The sequence below is a fragment of the Beta vulgaris genome, chromosome 7, assembly GCF_026745355.1.
Source record: "Beta vulgaris subsp. vulgaris cultivar EL10 chromosome 7, EL10.2, whole genome shotgun sequence".
NCBI lineage: Eukaryota > Viridiplantae > Streptophyta > Magnoliopsida > Caryophyllales > Amaranthaceae > Beta > Beta vulgaris.
This window is the reverse complement of record NC_079208.1, coordinates 40,124,663-40,143,589: the sequence shown is the minus strand read 5'-3', so window position 1 is coordinate 40,143,589 and position 18,927 is coordinate 40,124,663. Positions and strand designations below refer to the sequence as shown.

The window sequence follows — 18,927 nt, the reverse complement described above, 5'->3', positions numbered from 1 at the left end:
GTCCCAAAATATACGCCTCTTTTCTTTTTTATCAATTTGCTTGGACTAAGTTACCTTTAATTTCTACATAAGCTTCCCAAAGATTCCCTTACCTTTCTTTCAATATATGTGCCTCTAGTTATTGTTTTACACCATTCGAAATATTAGAGATGGCAATGGGTAGGATCTGGACAGGGTCCTCTGAGATCCAGATTCGTTTTATAGACAATGATCCAGGTCCTACTCGAATCTATTGGGTAATGAGAATGAGGATCCGGATCCGTATGGATCCTACGGATCCGGGTCCTAAACGGATCCTTGCCTGTTTTGTTCAAAGTACCCTAATTTTCACAACAATTAAAGATTTTGAACGATAAAATCATCTAATTTCAACCAAAAATTACATTTAATTTTTGAAAAATAACCATTGCAACCATTTACAACTATTTAATTATCAAAGTGTAGATTAAACAACTATTTCTGAAAGATTAACAATTATCAACCGATTTTTCGAATCAATAATCCAGTAAATTCACACATTAATTAGAACAATAATTTGAAATTCAAGCAAAAATCCGTTATAACATGTAATAACTAATACTATATAATTAAATAATATTAATAATATTATAAAAACGGGTAAACGAATCTGGATCTGGGTAATACTTAAGGACCCGGTCCAGTTCCGTTTTTTCCAAAGAGGATTCAGATCCTACCCGGATCCATAGGGTCCAAAATTTGAGGATCCATATCCGTAAAAAAGAATCTGGATCCACGGATTCGGGTAGGATCCATTACCCACTGACATTTCTACCAAAGAACATTCATTACTTTTTGATTTTTTTAAGGGAAAAAGATAATAAAAGGCTAGTTGCAAAACAAAAGCACCAAAAAAGCACTTTCTCAAACATATCTTTTTTAAAGAAATACGACTACTCCATCCATTTTCCTTAATATCTCGTGAAAAGTGAAAAGGAGACACTATATTATGGGATGGAGGGAGTATTATTTTTCATACAATCACCCATCCTTACATTAATTTACCATAATAAAATTATCCTTCATATCATAGTAACCTTTTTTCTAATATAGTCAGCATTTACCACTTATAGTTGCTCATCTTTTATATTTATTATTTTTTAACATAATGATTATTTTTTTCATAAAATCATATGTACTATCATTATGTCTTTATTATCGATAAACAAATTATATGAATACTATATGCCTTATTATCGAAATCTCTCTTCTTCTTCTTTTTTGCCAAAATGCTCCCTCTGTCTTATAATGTAGTGTTTGTTTCTCTTTCTTAAGGTCAAATTTTAAAATCTTTGATCAAATATCTTTATTAATATATACAAAAAAATATACACATATACATTCGGGATCTTGTTAGATTCGCCTCAATGTATACTTTTATAATATCGATTTTTCATACTTCCTCCGTTTTTTTTACTTGCAACACTTTCCTAAAGGAAATAATTAATTACTTGCAATACTTTCTACATTTGCTTTTCCTTTCTCTCTATCTCTCTCCAATTACATGAGGCCCTCTTTTTTTTTTCCCTCTCTACTTCTCTCCTACCCAAATTTTATATTTGAGTTGATGAAAAAAAAGTGTTGCAAGTAAAAAATAACGGAAGAAGTATTTTTATCAAATAAGAAATTAAAGATATCGAAAGTTAAAAATACATCTTGAAATTCATAAAAAAAAAACACTATATTATAGGATAAATTAAAAATATAAGTTAAAGTCCTTGGTGGCTAAAAATGTGAAAGTACATCAGTACATGTCCTTGGTCGTATCTTAACTCAGAGTAAAATACTTGTGGCCTGTGGGTTATAGTCATATCAGGAACAGGAAGTCTTGTTCTGAATAGTACAGTGCGAAACCTAATCTATTGTACAGTTAGTTTTTTTTTTGAATAGTTAGAGAAAAAGATGGCACAATAATTGTTGTAGAATCTCATTCGTCTTAGCTTTAGTAACCTTAATTATTCAATTGTCTAAAAAAAAAAACCTCAATTATTTTGCTTATCGCGCCACCCCGGAAGCTCCGTAAGTGCGCGTGTGGCGCGCATGTGATTGCAAGCAAGAGTGCAAGACAGGTATCACAAATGAAATAAAATTCACAAATAATGACCCTTTCTAAACTTAAGTAGCTCATACTCTATACTTAAATCTAAAAAAAAATAATCAGCACCCTAGTTGAATATCTAGTGAATTCAGTAAAACTTTCCAAAATAAGAATAATATTTCTTATACTTATATAAATAAGAGAAATTAACAAGAGGGATTATGTAATACTTCATCCATTCTTTTTCTATGGTAATAATTACCAGTTTTTTGGATAATTTTACATTTATTATAACAATTCTAGTTTTGATAAAAAAACCTTAAATTGAGAATATTACCTTTACTTTATCTTACTAAATCCATCATTTGTTATTCACTTTGTTTGCTTTTACTTTACATTGTTTTCACTCTTACCCTCGTTAATTTACGAGGCATCGCTCAACTATCCATTTTTTCCACTTGTTTAAAAACCTTATTCAAACATATTGATGCAATAGAAAAAGAAGGGATATAGTATAAAATGACAAGTATCTCATCCATCTAGAACGGAGCTAGCATGTATGAAGAGAAATGAAGTAATAGAGGAAGTGAAGAAGAGCGAGCTAACCTTCAGTAGGATCAGTGGTGGCGCTGGTGGTGTTTTGAGCTCGAGCACATGAACACGCCGCCATTAGTAGCAGCGCAATTACGCACCAATACCGCGTCATAGTGATTGGTGGCGCCAGCTGCAGAAGGAAACTATTTGGTCTCTTACTATTTGTATTTGCGGCAGCCAATTTTGAAGAAAAAAATATATGGATGGTTGGCAAATTAAAGTTGATGATGGCTGGGAGAATTTAAAGAGGTATCAGCAACAACAGTAGTTGGTGGATAAAGTAAGCGTTTCCGGGTTGTGGATCAGCAATCAGTAGACTTGTAATTTGTAAAAGTCAAGTCAAAACAAAACAATTACTACTTTAGATCCCAATTAATCTTTGTTTTTGAATATTTGAATCATCTCTTTGACAGTTTGACACCTAATTGTTCTCGGCCATTACATAATCACCAATTGTTAATTAATTACTTCAGATCCCAGCTTTTATTATTTTTATTTATTTATTTATTTTGGTGTTACACAGCGAATGAGTGTATTGGAGTAGGTATCATTTGATCTCAGGTTTTCATACCACCTCTATCATTATCAATTAAGGTTTTGTTCTTTTATGCTTATTATAATTTATTTAAACTTCTTAATTATTATTAGTTTTTATTAGATTTTATTTGAATTTACTAGACCTTATTTTGTATGTGTACAAGATTTTTTTTTTGTTGAACTAAACGTATAGGTTTTTATTAGACCTTATATTATTAGTTTTTAATAGACCTTATTAGAACTTAACTAATTAACTAAACTCAGTTTTTTAGCTATCGACTAAAAATAAGGTAAATAAAACATGCAAATAAGTACATGCACCCAAGTGTATATCATTTTTAGAGTTTATAATTTTTAAAAATTATTGTTATTTGTTTCCCTAAAATTTTGCAACTAAGATTCCTTTTTCAAATTTAGGTTTAAAAGGTATATGTTTTTTTACCTTAAGTGTAGATGTTCATTTACTATATATTCTTTTCGTTATAACCTTTGTTCTTTTAAAAATATAAATTTACACGTTCTTTAATTTTAAGTCTTATGTTCTTTTTTAAAGTAGAAAAGTTGTTGAAAAAATTCGTGTTCTTTTATATAAATGATATGTTCCTTTTAGGTGCACAATGAGCATTGTGCACCCTGCGGAGGGTGAGCACATTACTGCGAGATTGGGGGCGGTGGCGAGAGATTTACAAGGGTGGAGTAAGAAGAGTTTCGGGAATTTAAAAAAGCAAATTACTCGAGTTGAGAAAAAGCTTCATGCAGAGGGGCCCAACTTCGAGGGAGAATTGTGATCTTTGTGTGGCTTTAGAAAGTGAGCTTGATGGTTTACATGCTGAGAATGAGGCTTACTGGTACCTTCGTTCGAGAGTTGTGGAAGTAAAGGATGGGGATAGGAACACTGCCTATTTCCATCATAAGGCGTCTCAGCGGAAAAAGAGGAACTATATTCATGGCGTCAAGGATAGAGATGGTGTGTGGCAAACGGACGAAGAGAATATTGAGAGGAGGTGATCGATATTTGACGATTTTTACCTCGTCTGAGCCATCTAGAGAAAATCTGCAAGAAGTTTTAAAGTATGTTAGGCCTTCTGTGACCCAGGAATACAATGACATGTTGATTCGCCTATACACAAAAGAGGAGATTTATGCTTCATTGAGTGATATGCACCCTTGTAAGGCTCCTGGGCCTGATGGGATGCATGCTATTTTTTATCAGAGGTTCTGGCATATCATTGGCGATGAGGTATTTACTTATATTAGCAGTATTTTACATAACTTTTCTTGCCCAGGAGATGTTAATTGTACTAACATTGCTCTTATTCCTAAAGTAAAATCTCCTACTGTTGTTTCTGAATACCGGCCTATCAGTTTATATAATGTATTGTACAAAATAATCTCTAAAGCTCTTGTTCTGAGGCTTAAGCAATTCCTCCCTGCAATTGTAATTGAGAATCAAAGTGCTTTTGTCCTTGGAAGAATGATTTCGGATAACTCTCTCATTGCTCTGGAGATTTTTCATACTATGAAGAGGAGGAATAACAGCAGAAAAGGCTTGATTGCGATGAAACTTGACATGAGTAAAGCCTACGACAGAGTGGAGTGGGGTTTTCTCAGGAAGCTTCTGCTGACAATGGGTTTTGATGGAAGATGGTTAATTTGGTGATGATTGTGTCTCAATTGTATCGTATTCCTTTGTTATTAATGGACGAGTATGTGGTTCGGTGACTCCCTCCAGAGGATTGGCCAGGGTGATCCTTTATCTCTTTCCTGTTTATATTGGTTGCTGATGCTTTTTCTCACATGATTCAACAAAAGGTGGCTACGAAAGAAATTCATGGTGCGAGAGCAAGCCGAAATGGTCCAGAAATCTCTCACCTTCTTTTTGCAGATGACAGTCTTCTCTTTACAAGGGCTACCCGACAGGAATGCTTGACAATAGTTGATATTCTCAATAAATATGAAGCGGCATCCGGGCAGAAAATTAATTATGAAAAGTCGGAAGTATCCTTTAGTAAAGGCGTAAGCTGCGACAAAAAAGAAGAATTGATTAATCTTCTCCATATGAGGCATGTTGACAGACACCAGAAGTATCTTGGTATTCCGTCTCTTTGTGGGAGATCTAAGAAAGCGCTATTTCGGGAACTTTTAGATAGAATGTGGAAGAAATTGAGGGGTTGGAAAGAAAAGTTGTTGTCCCGAGCTGGGAAAGAGGTTCTTATCAAGGCTGTTATCCAAGCCTTGCCTACATATCTGATGGGAGTCTACAAGCTTCCTGTTGCTGTTATACAAGAAATCCAGGTGGGGAGGGCGAAGGGATGAACAGAAAATGCATTGGCTAAGTTGGGAGAAAATGTGCAAACCCAAATGTATGGGGGTTTGGGATTCAAGGACCTTGCGGTTTTCAATGATGCTTTGTTGGGTAAACAAGTTTGGCGTTTATTACATTACAAGAAGTCACTTTTGAGTAGAGTAATGAGTGCCAAGTATTATCCTCATGGTGATGTTTGTCAAGCAAGGTTAGGATATTCTTCTAGCTATTCGTGGCGGAGTATTTGGGGGGCGAAGAGCTTGGTAATGGAGGGTCTGATTTGGAGGGTGGGAGAATGGCATGAAAATTAACATATGGAGCGCACCATGGGTGAGGGACGAAGAAGGTAGATTTATCAAGAGTGCTCGAGTGGAGGGACTAGAAGTGGTGGGGGATTTAATGGATGGTGAAAGAAGGGAGTGGAATACGGAACTTATTGACAGACATTTCAATGAACGTGACCAACATTGTATTATGGCGATCCCTATAAGCGCTAGATGTTTACAAGACAAATTAACTTGGGCGTACTCTAAGGATGACACTTATTCGGTGAAAACCGCTTACATGTTGGGTAAAGGTGGGAACCTGGATGATTTTCATAGAGTGTGGAACATTTTGTGGAGCTTAAATGTGTCGCCTAAGGTTCGTCATTTCATTGGGCGCTTGCACAAGCTCACTCCCGGTAAGGGCAGTGCTTAAGCGACGTCACCTCGTCGAAGAAGCTATTTGCCCCTGTTGTGCCAGAGAGGATGAGATGCAATCACATCTATTTTATAGCTGCTTGATGTCGCTGAAGTTGTGGGAAGAGCTGGGTTGTTATATGTTATTGCAAGGGGTGGAAGATGAAGCCATGTGTGATACACTCGTCAGATGGAGTGAGATGGATGCAAATGTGGTTCAAAAGGGTTGTTATATCCTTTGGAATGTTTGGGGTGAAAGAAACAAGAAAGTGTTTGAGAATACTAGCCACCGAGCCACTATTGTGTGCCAGAGAATCATGAGACAAGTTGATGAATTTAATTGCTATGCTGTGAGGATTTATGGTGGATTGCGATCCATCACGGCTTCGAGCCCACCCCGATGGAATGCCCCCCTGCTGGAGCTATTAAATTGAGGACAAATGCCAGCTTGGCTGATGAAGGTTGGGTGGGTTGGCGTGGTTGCCCGCGATTCAGAAGGTAAGGTGTGTTTTGCTGCAACTAGACGAGTGCGTGCCTTCTGGCCTCCAGAGGTAGCTGTATGTAAGGCCATTTATATGGAAACCCGCTTGGCCAAAGCTCATAGGTATGGTGATGTGATTTTCGAGTCCGACTCTCTAGTAGCTACGAAAAGATTAACAAAAGCAGCAATTTTCTTCTCAGATTTGGATGCAATATTTGGGGACATTCTTTCGATGTGTAATGCCTTTTCTTCTGTTTCTTTTTTCTCAGTTAGAAGGGATGGGAATTCTGTTGCCCATAACCTCGCTAGAGTAGTGCCGTTTGGTGTTGAGCAATGTTGGGAGCGTCATTGTCCTAGTGTTGTAACATCTTATGTACTTATGGACACCTTGTCCCTTTGATTAATGCACTTCTCTTTCCCCTAAAAAAAATGAGCATTGTGCACCCTAGTGCATAATCCACGCTTTGAATAAAACATGCTACATTTACAATTGTACTACTATTATAAGACTTGGTCATGCATATTAAAGATAAGTAAGGGGAATCTATGAATGTCGATCTTTTTAGCAACTAACAAAATTGGGAAGCAATAAATAAAAAAAGCACTAACCTTTATGTGGCTAAACTACAACCCATTTCTATATCATCTGTATTCATAATAAAACTAGTTTTTTTGTCCAGGATATATTCTGGATTAGTTACAGTTATCAAATATTAGCCTTCGTCGATTGTTTGGGTCTGTTCTAAAATTTTATATAAATATAATTTAAAAAGTGCAATTTATAATCATTATAGTACAAACTAATGTAATTAATAAAGTGTTTAGGAATTGTGATGAACATTTAGATATAAAGTCTTATATTCAAATAAAATTTGTAGAATTTTTTTTAGGAAAAATTGACAATAGAGGTCTGAACTTTGGGTGATAATTTTTAAAAGATCTGAACTATTGATTAACCTGTGTAGGTCCCAACTTTAGGGGGTCTTAACTTTTAGCGGGCCTCGACGACTTAAAACTGAAGATTTTTTTTTAAATCTCACCTAGTTCCTACATCCCTCCCTCAATTAAGCCTTCTGATGTGACCCAAGTTTTACAAGTGATGACCTATTAAGCCAGTTTTAAGTCACTAAGGCCCGCTAAAAGTTAAGACCCCCTAAAGTTGGGACCTACACAGGTTAATCAATAGTTCAGACCTTTTAAAAATTATCACCCAAAGTTCAGACCTCTATTGTCAATATTTCCTTTTTTTTATTGAGTAACCATTTTTCTTATTATGTCAAGTTATTTTGTTAATGCTTATCTAGTTTATTATTGGAATGATAAGGAGACACCAATACACACCATGACACATATTGAAATTAGGAAAGGATATAATTATAAAAAATATGAATATGCTATCATAAATTTAGCTAAAGACAAAAAAAAAATTATATGGGGATATCATATCTCGCGCGTGGCTTATACTTCCTCCGTTTCACAACAAGTGAAACATAGAGGAAGTGCGGAGCTACCAAGGAATTTAGAGAGAGAAAGTTGAGACCACAATAAAGTAGAGTGAAAAAGTATTGAAGTTGTGGTCCCCTCTTACTTTTTGGTGGCAGGTATATTTGTAATAATAGTGAACTTTTTTTTACCATTTGTAGCCTGGTTTTACTTATTGTGATTATTACAATAAGAAAAGTGTTTCACTTACTGTGAAACGGAGGAAGTATAATAGAAATTTCTTGTCATAAAAGGACATTATAACTCATCCTTGACTTATATAATAGAGATTTATTATTTTATGTTTTTAAAATTAAATCTGATGAACTATAAAAGAAAATTATGTGAAGTTCTTTTGGAATCCTTATGTTTGTATTAGCATAACCTTTTGTGTTAGTAAATCACGTTACTTTGTTAATAGATGAAATTTTCCATTTTAGTGTAATACTTGATTGTGCATTGATTGATAAAATGTTTGAATGATATAAGTTTCTTATTAATTACTTTTTTATAATGAATATATTGTTATGAAGTCAAAAAGTGAATGTCATGTATTTAATGCATGGTAAGTTTTTCCTAAACCTACATACTAGGTAGGGATGGCAATTGGGCGGGGCGGGTGCGGAGGATGGTACCCCCACACCCGCACCCGCATTAAATTCTCATCCCCATCCCCGCCCCACCACCCATTGCGGGGAAAGATTCCATCCCCATCCCCGCCCCACCACCCATTGCGGGGGGAAATTCTAGACCCACCCCCGCCCCACCCCCACACCCGCGTCGTACCCGCATCATCCCCGCAAAAAATCCACCATAAGCCCATTATAGTTGTCTACTTCACAAAATCACAATATAATATAGTAAAAGAAAAGTTAAAATACATTAACAAATGCAAATATTTTATTACATTTCAGAAGTGTCTTCAAATACGATAGTAATATATGTATATAAATAGAATTTTAATAATAAATATGCGGGGCGGGTGTGGGGCGGGCGGGGGTGGGGCGGGGCGGGCGGGGATGGGGCGGGTATAACATAAAATCCACACCCGCTCCACCACCCATTGCGGGTACAATTTCAATCCCCATCCCCGCCCCATCCCCGCCAAACCTAGACCCATCCCCGCCCCAATTGGGCGGGGATGGGGCGGGTCTCCTACTTGACCCGCCCCACTGCCATCCCTAATACTAGGGTATGTACACATGTTGACTTGTAATATATCTCTTGTAGTATAAATATGGCTTTTGCCATAAGTAGCAATGCACAACTTCGGGAAGAAAGAATCACTTTTCTGTTATTTTTCACTCTATAATCTTTTTGTTACCTTTATTTCACAACACGTTATCAGCACGAGTTTGCTACCGAAAAATAAAAATCTTTACATCTATTCTATTTCAAGTTCTAATATTTTTTTTCTCCAAGCCCAACCCTTTACTATCTGAACATGGATCAACAAAGTAACTGGATTAACATTGTTTTACACAATGTCTCTGTCTCAGGTGTTTATTTTTGGATAGAGCGAAACAACACAACAATAATGTCACTTTTTTCCGTCCGCCAAAATCGGACGCTAAAAACGCGGGATCGGACGCTAAAGTCTTTAGCGTCCGTCAACGGATGCTAAAAGGCGGATGAAAAACCCCTGGTCGCTAAAAATTTAGCGTCCGAATTTTCAGGATTAGCGTCCGACTGACGTCAGACTCTAATTAGCACCATTGAAAGTCGGACGCTAATTAGCATCCGATTAGACAGAAGCTAATTAGCGTCCGATTGAAAGTCGGACGCAGGCTGTAAAAATCAGACGCTAAACCACTAACTCAGAGTCTCAGATGCTTTTATTATGAGCTTTCTTTTGTTTTTTTTTTACAGGTATTATGAGCTTTCACTTTGCCCAAGGTTTTACTTTTATTACTTTTATTTAATTCATTTTATTAACTTTCAATAATTAATATTACAAAATGAACAATGTTAGAATAACAAAAATTGAGAATTAAACAAATGAGAATTTTATTTAAAATAAATATATATAATTACAATCTAATACCAAAATTTAGTACTATAATAGTATAATTACATTGTAACTAAAATCTAATACAACAACTTCAATCTAATACTAGTCGGACCCACTGCCAATGTACTGCACCACTGCGACAGCCACCGCACCACCAGAAATCTCACCAGCGCACCACCGCGTCAGCCACCGCTCCGCCGCGCCAGCCACCTATAAATACCAAAAAATAAAAAAATCAACCAAAAAAAGAAATAAAACTAATTAATTTTAAAATTGATTAATGTTATACGATAGATTCAAGCATTCATACTACCATAGAGACTAGATCTGATATTTTCCAAAAAATAACTCAGCCCTAAAAAACGAAAAACGAAAAAAAAACACGAAAAACTGATTTCTAAAAAAAACGAAAATTGATTTCCAAAACAACGAAAAACGCAAAATCGAAAATAGAAATCGAAATTCATAAGTAAATTTAAACGAAAAAACTCAACCATAATTTCCCAAATTTAAACAAATAAATCAGAAAATTCAACAAAAGAAAATCAGAAATTCAACCAAATAAAATCAGAAATTCAACCATAAAACTCAAGGTACTTCAACTCATGTAAAATTTCAGAAATCCAACTAAAATCTAGAAAAATACAGAATAGTGAATGAACAAAATAAGCCTCGCTAAAAAATTCATGACCAAATTTAACTCATAATTCCAAAAACTCCTCAGATTTCGAACCCAAGATACCAAAAAATCTCTAAATTTCGAATCCAAAATCCAAAAAATCAAAAGATGAAGACCGAAAAACCAAAGACAAAAAAGCCAAAATCACGAAATTGAAACATTGAATAACCAAATCGAAAATAAAAACACACAAAATCAAAATCTCATAAAACCGAAAACTCAAAAAAATAAAGAAAAATCGAAAAATAAAAAAAAAGTAAAAAATCTTAGGGAATTCAGATCTAGGAAAAACCGGAAAAAAAAACTCCATAATCAACAATCAAAACTAAAAAAAAACAAACATATTTACTCACTAAATTTCACTGAAAGAAACGTGAGATCTCTTCCGGACGTGGAGAGAACCGTAGGCTTTGTGAGATCTGAAAGAAAGAGAGAGAAACATGAGATCTGAGAGAGAGAGAGGCGTGGAAAGAGTGAGGAAGAGAGAGAAGCGTGGGCTTAGGGTAAATGATTTGGTCGACTTGAGGTAGTAAAGTGCGTATTTATATCTCTTATTTACCCTCCGTCTTTTGGACGGTAATTTCACTCAACGGACGCTAATTAGCGTTCGTTTAAAAAAACGGACGCTAAATTTTAGAAAGCGGACGTTAATCTGCGTCTGTCATATATCGGACACTAATTGTGAATTTACCGCCCGCTTATATCATCGGACGCTAAATTCAGACACTAAATAGGCGGATTCTTGTTGTGCAATGTGTCATTCACTACCAATCCAGCGAGGAAATCTGTAAGACGGCCCGAGCCCAGTAACCTTAACGACGGTATAAATATTCATACTAGAGAAAACCCACAAACCCCTGTTTCCAACACCAATAATAACCCTCCTATACAACCAACTGAAAATCAACCTGCACAAAGTAATAAAAGAGATAGTGATGAATAGGAAGAAACTAGTAGTAAACGTCACCATGCCGCTAACCCAAATTTGATAATAACGCCACTTTCATGGAGGACAAGGATATTTTATTTACGTTTTTTTTGCTCCTGAACCGCCTACATGGATAAGTTAATATTTTTTTGAAATTGCAGCCTATATGGACGACCTAGTGAAGTGATAAAATTATTATCTCTTATATGTGCAATAATGTTATATGTATGCAGGGAACAATCATTCAGAACACTATTATATATTATTGTCTCTAATCTTCTTCCTTTTTTTTTTTGCATTTGTAGTTACATATATTATATTACCATTTTACCAACATGCTCTAACATATATTTGTCAATCTTAAAATTTTATTGCATTGTATATTTTTAACTGTAGATGAATTGCATAGTTAGGGATAACCTTCTATAAAAGCGGATTACCTATCCCCATTTTCACCACACATCTCTTATCTTCTTCCAATTTTTTCCTCTCTTCTTCTTCAACCTTCCAGCCACCATGTTCCACACCGACGACAATCGTCCTCCGCCCTCATTTTCTTCTTTTGAGGAGGATTTTAGGAAAGTAAGACTCTACTTGTTCCTTATAGTTGGTTTCTTTTTCCTCCTCATGACATTAATGATATATCTCCTAATACATAAGTAGGAGACAAAAAAAAAATTATCCCCCCGGAAGAATGACGAAAAAATGCACATGAATATCAATGTTTTTATGTCTTTAAGTGCATAAAAAATAAAATATTACGAAAAAACTACTGCCTCCTCTCTCCTCCTTTTTCTCTCTTCTCTCTCCTCTCCCACAAAACCCTAATTTTCAATCTAGGGGCTACCACCACCCTTTTGGGCGGTGGTAAGCCCCTTTTCTGGTTTTATTACTAGCTTTTTACGTTTATGTTTCCAATAAATCTTAGTCTCTCTCTAATGGAGAGTTTTTCTACCCATATATTGGGTTATGTCTACCCATATATTGGGTTTTATCTCTCTCCATGTGAGAGTTTAGAGAATTTGTTTTTAGGTTTTTCTGTATTTCAAGATGTTGATTTGTTGATCAAAATTTGTGCGGAGTTGCAACAGATGTCAAGACTTCGTTTACAATCACTTGAATTGAATCCGATTCTACTTCAAAACTACAAAAGATTGATAGACCCCCTTGCAGAAGGCTGCATCAGACAGCGATGTGAAAGACAAGGGTTTTCAGAAGTGTTAGATCTACTCAACGATCGTGGTTTTATCATATTAGAATTGTATTTATTTCATTTGATATGTATTTGTTTAGTATTGACTTTTATTGTAGATGTCGTATGACTTTGAATCAATGAATTAATGTTACTTTCAAAAAAAAAAATGTCTTTAAGTGCATTTTAGGAAGTTTTTTTTCTTCACTTGTATTTTTTCTATTTTTGGTATTTTTTTTGCTTCATTAATATTTTACGCTATTTTAGTATTTTTTTTAATTTGTATTATTTATGTATAATTATGATAACATAAATCAGGAGGAGATAATATATGTGATTTCTCATCATTACTAATTTCAAATATTTACATGTTTGTTGTAATACTCCGTATTCTTAGTAGTAATTTCGTATTAATTAAGAAAGTATAAAGAATTAATAAAAAGGTATTTTAGGTTATTTACAAATTAATAGGAATAAATTATTGTTAATATGAATTTGTTAGGAATTTTCGGAGTTTTAAAAGAGTAACCTGATCTTTACTTGACCTAGGGTTACTACTTTTTGAAGGGAGTATAAAAAGAAAAGGAGAGGGAATTTCAGAAAAACCCTAAACCCTTTCTTCTCCCTCTCCTCAGCCGACTTTTCTCTTTCCTCTCCCTCTCTCTCAGCCGATTTCAACCCTCTCTCTATCAGATTTTCTTTCTCTCTCTCTCTCGGATTTTCTCTCAATCTCTCGCTGCTCTCCCTCTCGTCTCCTCCCTCTCGTCGCTGGTGTTGTGCGTGGTGCGGTAGGAGTTCGTCGAGGGTTTGGTGCGAATTCCGACGAGAGTGTTCGAGAAGTTTCGGTGTGAAGGAGTTCGAGGTTCGTGCGAATTCCGACGAGGGTAACGAGAGTTTTGTTGCGAGCGGTGGTGTTGGCTCGTGTTCGAAGGTGTTCGAGGGTGTTCGAGTGGTCCGCGTCGTGCGAGTGTGGTTGCGCGACAGTTCTGGGTCGCGCGAGGGTATTTGGGCGACAAAGACCGGGCGTGTTGGTGCGAAGCAGTAGCGCAAGCGTGCGTGGCAGCAAGGGTCGCCGGAATTCGTCGTCGGTATTTATCGCCGGCAAATTTAGCGGTATACCTTATTATGTACCTAAATTATTATATCAGTTTTATTACTTATATTTACTGTTTTCATAATTACGTAAGGTTTGTAATTAATAATTAGTAATTAGAGTGTTTAGTAAATTATTAGATTGTGTAACTAGTCAAGTTATTGTTCCGTTTTAAGTTAAAATTCTGGTTAGGTTTGTAATTGGAATAAGTTGAAAGTAGGAAAAGTGTGTTATGTTATTAGTTAAAGTTATTATCGTTTCATGAGTGACCTGTTTCATGGAACCTGACTTTGGGACATATGACTTACCTTTTTGGACATGGAACTTACCTTTTGGACATGGAACTTACCTTTTGGACATATGACTTACTTTTGGACATATGACTTAACTTCTGGACATAAGACAGGTTGGACTTATGACCCTTTTGGATTGGTAAAATAGTGGACTAATGTTACTAACTAAGTTTAGTTACTCATTGACTTTGACTTCTAAAAGATGTTAAATCCACTAGATTAGAATTATAACGAAAGTGCTGGAATCAGGTTTTAACTATCGTTTAATTCGAATCGTTATAGTCTTAGTACGTAGTAGTTGTTAGTGTTATCAAGGACGTAACACTAAAGCTTTGTTTTAACGGTTTAGGTCCCAATTTCATAAGCGGCTCGTTCTATTAAGTCAGCGAAAATTCTCCGCTACAAGGTACGTACGCGTACCAGTTTACTTTCAAGCTTAGTATCATGATTAGGTTGCAGTTCATGTTATTGGAACCTAGTACCATGATAGGGAACATTTGATTGTGATTGTTTGGTTAGACGTTTATAACGTGAAATCAATATGATGCATTGAAATATGTTGCATTGAAATGCAAAGTTCTATCGTAGTGTAACATCAGCATTATTAATCTGATCTATAGAGTAACGAGATGTTACCAGAGATAAGATTGAGTTTGGTAATTAAGAGAGCATGTAAATGACTCTTTGAAGTTATAAAAAGATTAGTTAGTAATGAAAGAAGATTATGGCAATACTTGTAGTTGGATTCCCTACAAGTATAGAACAATAGGGGGAGTGTGGGACTTGTCCTACACTCCTACGCAGGCCTACTGTGACGACAGTAGTGTCCTTATATTTTGATAACTCAAGTAGGCGGAAGGTTTCGTTCGATCTTGGGGGTATGCATACTAAGGTGATGGGTGTGAGACGGAACAAAACCGTATTTGCATTTCATCTAATAGACCAAGTTGTCTATTAAGGATTCAGTAGCCCGTATGATTCTAGTAAGATGACGGTGCCCGTTCGATGCCAAATAATGAAAGATTAAAGGATGTGAGATAACGTATTTCATATAGCAGTTTGTAATGTATGCATCATTTATGTTCATATAGTTTCAATGTTCATTACGTACTCAGCATAGCTGACTCTTGTGTTATTATGTGTTTGTTGACCTGTGATGAACCATTGACACTTCAATGGGGAGCAGACTAGGTGAGCTGGTGCTGCTGCATGGTATCAAGCATAAGGGGGCTAGTCTGTAGTTTGAAGTTAAACTTTTGGTTTAAGTATTACTGAATTTTATAGAACATTGTTAAATGGTTTGAGTTTGAATAAAGAGGGGTCATCTATGATTCCCGAGTTGTATTTACATTTTCTATTCCGCTGCAATTTGGTTTTGAGACAATGAATTTGAGTTACCGTATTTCTAATTATGCCTTGCGTTCCATCGCGGCGGTAACACTCCCAAAGTCGATGCGACGTAGCATTAGACGTGTATGGATTTTGGGGGTGTTACATTTGTAGTCAAAAGAATGGGAGATCTAGTGAAAAGACAATTTAACATACTAGATCTATCTGGGCAAAAGTTTTTAGAATGGACGGTGGATGCCCAAATGAATTTAAAGCCCCAAGGACTGGAACATACAATTAAAGATATGACAACCGAACAAGGAGATGGAACTACATCAGCTGCATCAGTTAAAATTGCGACTGTACAAGAAAAGGCAAAAGTCTTAGTCCTCCTCATATATCATTTACATGAAAGTTTAAAAACCTAATATCTACTTGTGGAGGATCCAAAAGAACTATGGGATAGCCTAAATTAAAAATATGGACATCACAAAATGTGCTCCTCCCAAAGGCAAATTATGACTGGACCAATCTAAGGTTCCACGATTTTAAAACAGTCAGTGATTACAATTCAACATTGTTTAGAATTGTATCATTGTTGAGATATTGTGATCATCCCATCACAGAAGAGCAAATGATAAATAAAACGTTCGCCACTTTTCACGCTTCTAATATAATATTGGCAGAACAATACAGGTTCAAAGCTTTCAAAAAGTACTCTCAGCTAATTTCAGAACTACTTGTGGCTGAACAAAATAATGATCTTCTGTTGAAAAATCATAATCTTAAACCGGAAGTTTTTTTTCAAAAAAAAAATCTTTTTTTTTTATTTTATTTAAATATATTTATAAATTATATACATTAAAAATTAATTATTTTAATAATAATAACAAAAGAAAAAATAGTAGGTTTCTAAGTTTCTAACTTTCTACCTTTTATTTTTTTTTAACATATAAGCTTTTTTTTACTAAAATAATAGAAATTTCGGTCCTACCAGTCCGGACCGGTGGACCGGAATCATGATATTTAGCGGACAGGGGACCGAAATCTTCGGTCCAATATGGTCTAGTCCTTATTCCGGTCCGATCCAAATTTCGGTTGGGACAGGTTTTTGCACACACCTAGATATGGCATGACTGGGCACTGGGGTCGCACATGTCGTAGTGTCAAACATTCGGTAGACCTATATCAGGCTTCAATAAAGAACAAAGGAAAAAATACTGAAGCAAACTTTGTTAATGAAGCTAATACATCCATGCTCAGTCTTGATGTTTCAGATTTTTTTTATGGATGAGGTTGAAGCTGAAAACAACTTTGTTTAGATAACAATGCATTAATATGCTTAGTTTATTTTAATTGTTACAATATTCACTTTCATGAATTCCCTCCTTAATTATTAATAAAATATGTATTTTTCTTATACTGATGAATTTACCAGAAATTGGAACCAAAGAACAATGTCTTCTCGACAGTGGGACAATGCACACCATATTGAAAAACAAAGAGTATTTTTCAAAAATAACAATATTCCAAGCAAATGTTAGCACAATTTCTGGGACAACCAAGTTAATTGAAGGCTCTGGAAAAGCCTGCATTATATCTTAATGGGACAAAATTGACAATCAATGATGTGTTATATTCGAGTAAATCTCGAAAAATCCTCATAAGTTTCAAATATGTACGTCAGAATGGTTACCATTTGGAAACAATGACAGTGAACAAAGATGAATTCATATGCCTCATGGCAGAAAACTATGGCAAGAAATACACCTATGAAAAATTGCCAGCAATTTCCTCGGGACTATGTCGTTAGATATACGTCCGATTGAAATTAATATGATATTTAACCAGAAGTTAAATAGCAGAAAATTCATTTACTCTATGGCATGATCGATTAGGCCATCCCGGCACAGGAATGATGCATAGAATAATTGAAAATTCAATTGGACACTCTATAAAGAATGTCAAAATTCCTTAGTAAAATGAATTAACATGCTCTGCATGCTCACTTGACAAAATGATAATCAGACCATCTATAAATAAGATTGTCACTGAGTCTCCAACGTTTTTAGAAAGAATACTAGGAGATATTTGTGGGCCTATTCACCCTGAATGCGTACCATTCCGCTATATCATGGTATTAATTGATGACTCTACTCGATGATCACATGTGAGCCTTTTGTCAAGTAAAAATGTTGCATTTGCAAAACTTTTGGCTCAAATAATTCGATTAAGAACTCAATTTCCATATCATACAATAAAGAGAATAAGATTAAACAATGCTGGGGAATTTACATCCCAAACTTTTAATGACTATTACATGTTTATAGGGATTGTTGTTGAGCACCCTGTACCTCATGTACATACACAAAATGGTCTTGCTGAATCATTAATCAAGAGACTACAATTAATTACAAGACCATTAATAATGAGGTCAAAATTGCCCTCTACTACTTGGGGTCATGCTATATTACATGCAACAACATTGATAAGATTAAGGCCGACAACCTACCACAATTCTCACCGTTACAATTAGTATCAGGTCGAGAATCGAATGTCTCACATTTGAGAATTTTTTGTGACACACGTACCTATTGCTCATGCCCAACGTCCTAAAATGGGTTAATTAAGAAGGATGTGAATATATGTTGGATATGAATCTCCATCAATCATCAAATATTTAGAGCCAACAACTGGCGATTTATTTACGACTCGATTTGCCGACTGTCATTTTAATGAGTCAGTATTTCCATCCTTAGGGGTAGAGAAAGTGGACCCACAAAATATAAAAACAGAAATTACATGGAATGCATCTCAAATCTCGTTTCTGGATCCGAGAACAAATTATGTGAACAAGAAGTCAAGAAAATTGTTCATCTGCAAAGTATTGTAAACCAATTGCCAAATGCATTCACAAATACTAACAAAGTGACAAAGTCACATATACTTGCTGAGAATGCTCTGGAATGGATTGAAATTCCTAGTGACAATAGTCCATTGAAAATGAGTCAATAGCACGTCGAAAACGTGGCAGACCATCCGGTTACAAAGATTCAAAACCGAGAAAAATGAAAAAGCAAGGTGAAACAACGAACGAAATTAATATAGATCTCCAACGAAACATAATGAAAACAAAAATGAAGATAAACATGTTCTAGAAGAAAAGGAACATGAAAGCATAGAAACCCAATGAAACTTCAATGGATTATGTTTCTACAAACAAACAATGAAATCGAAAAGATGAAATCTTTGCTTACTCCATAGCGG

At 35.4% G+C, this 18,927-nt stretch overlaps 1 protein-coding gene across 1 annotated transcript in view; it reads right to left on the bottom strand.

The window, feature by feature from the left end:
- LOC104899428 (probable LRR receptor-like serine/threonine-protein kinase At1g56140) overlaps window positions 1-3,063 on the bottom strand; it is a 37,676-nt gene extending 34,613 nt beyond the window's left edge. The window contains 1 exon segment of the mRNA XM_057390914.1: window positions 2,663-3,063. Within this exon segment, the coding sequence (XP_057246897.1) occupies window positions 2,663-2,762 (100 nt within the window). The 5' untranslated portion in view covers window positions 2,763-3,063.
- Window positions 3,064-18,927: the final 15,864 nt, after the last annotated feature.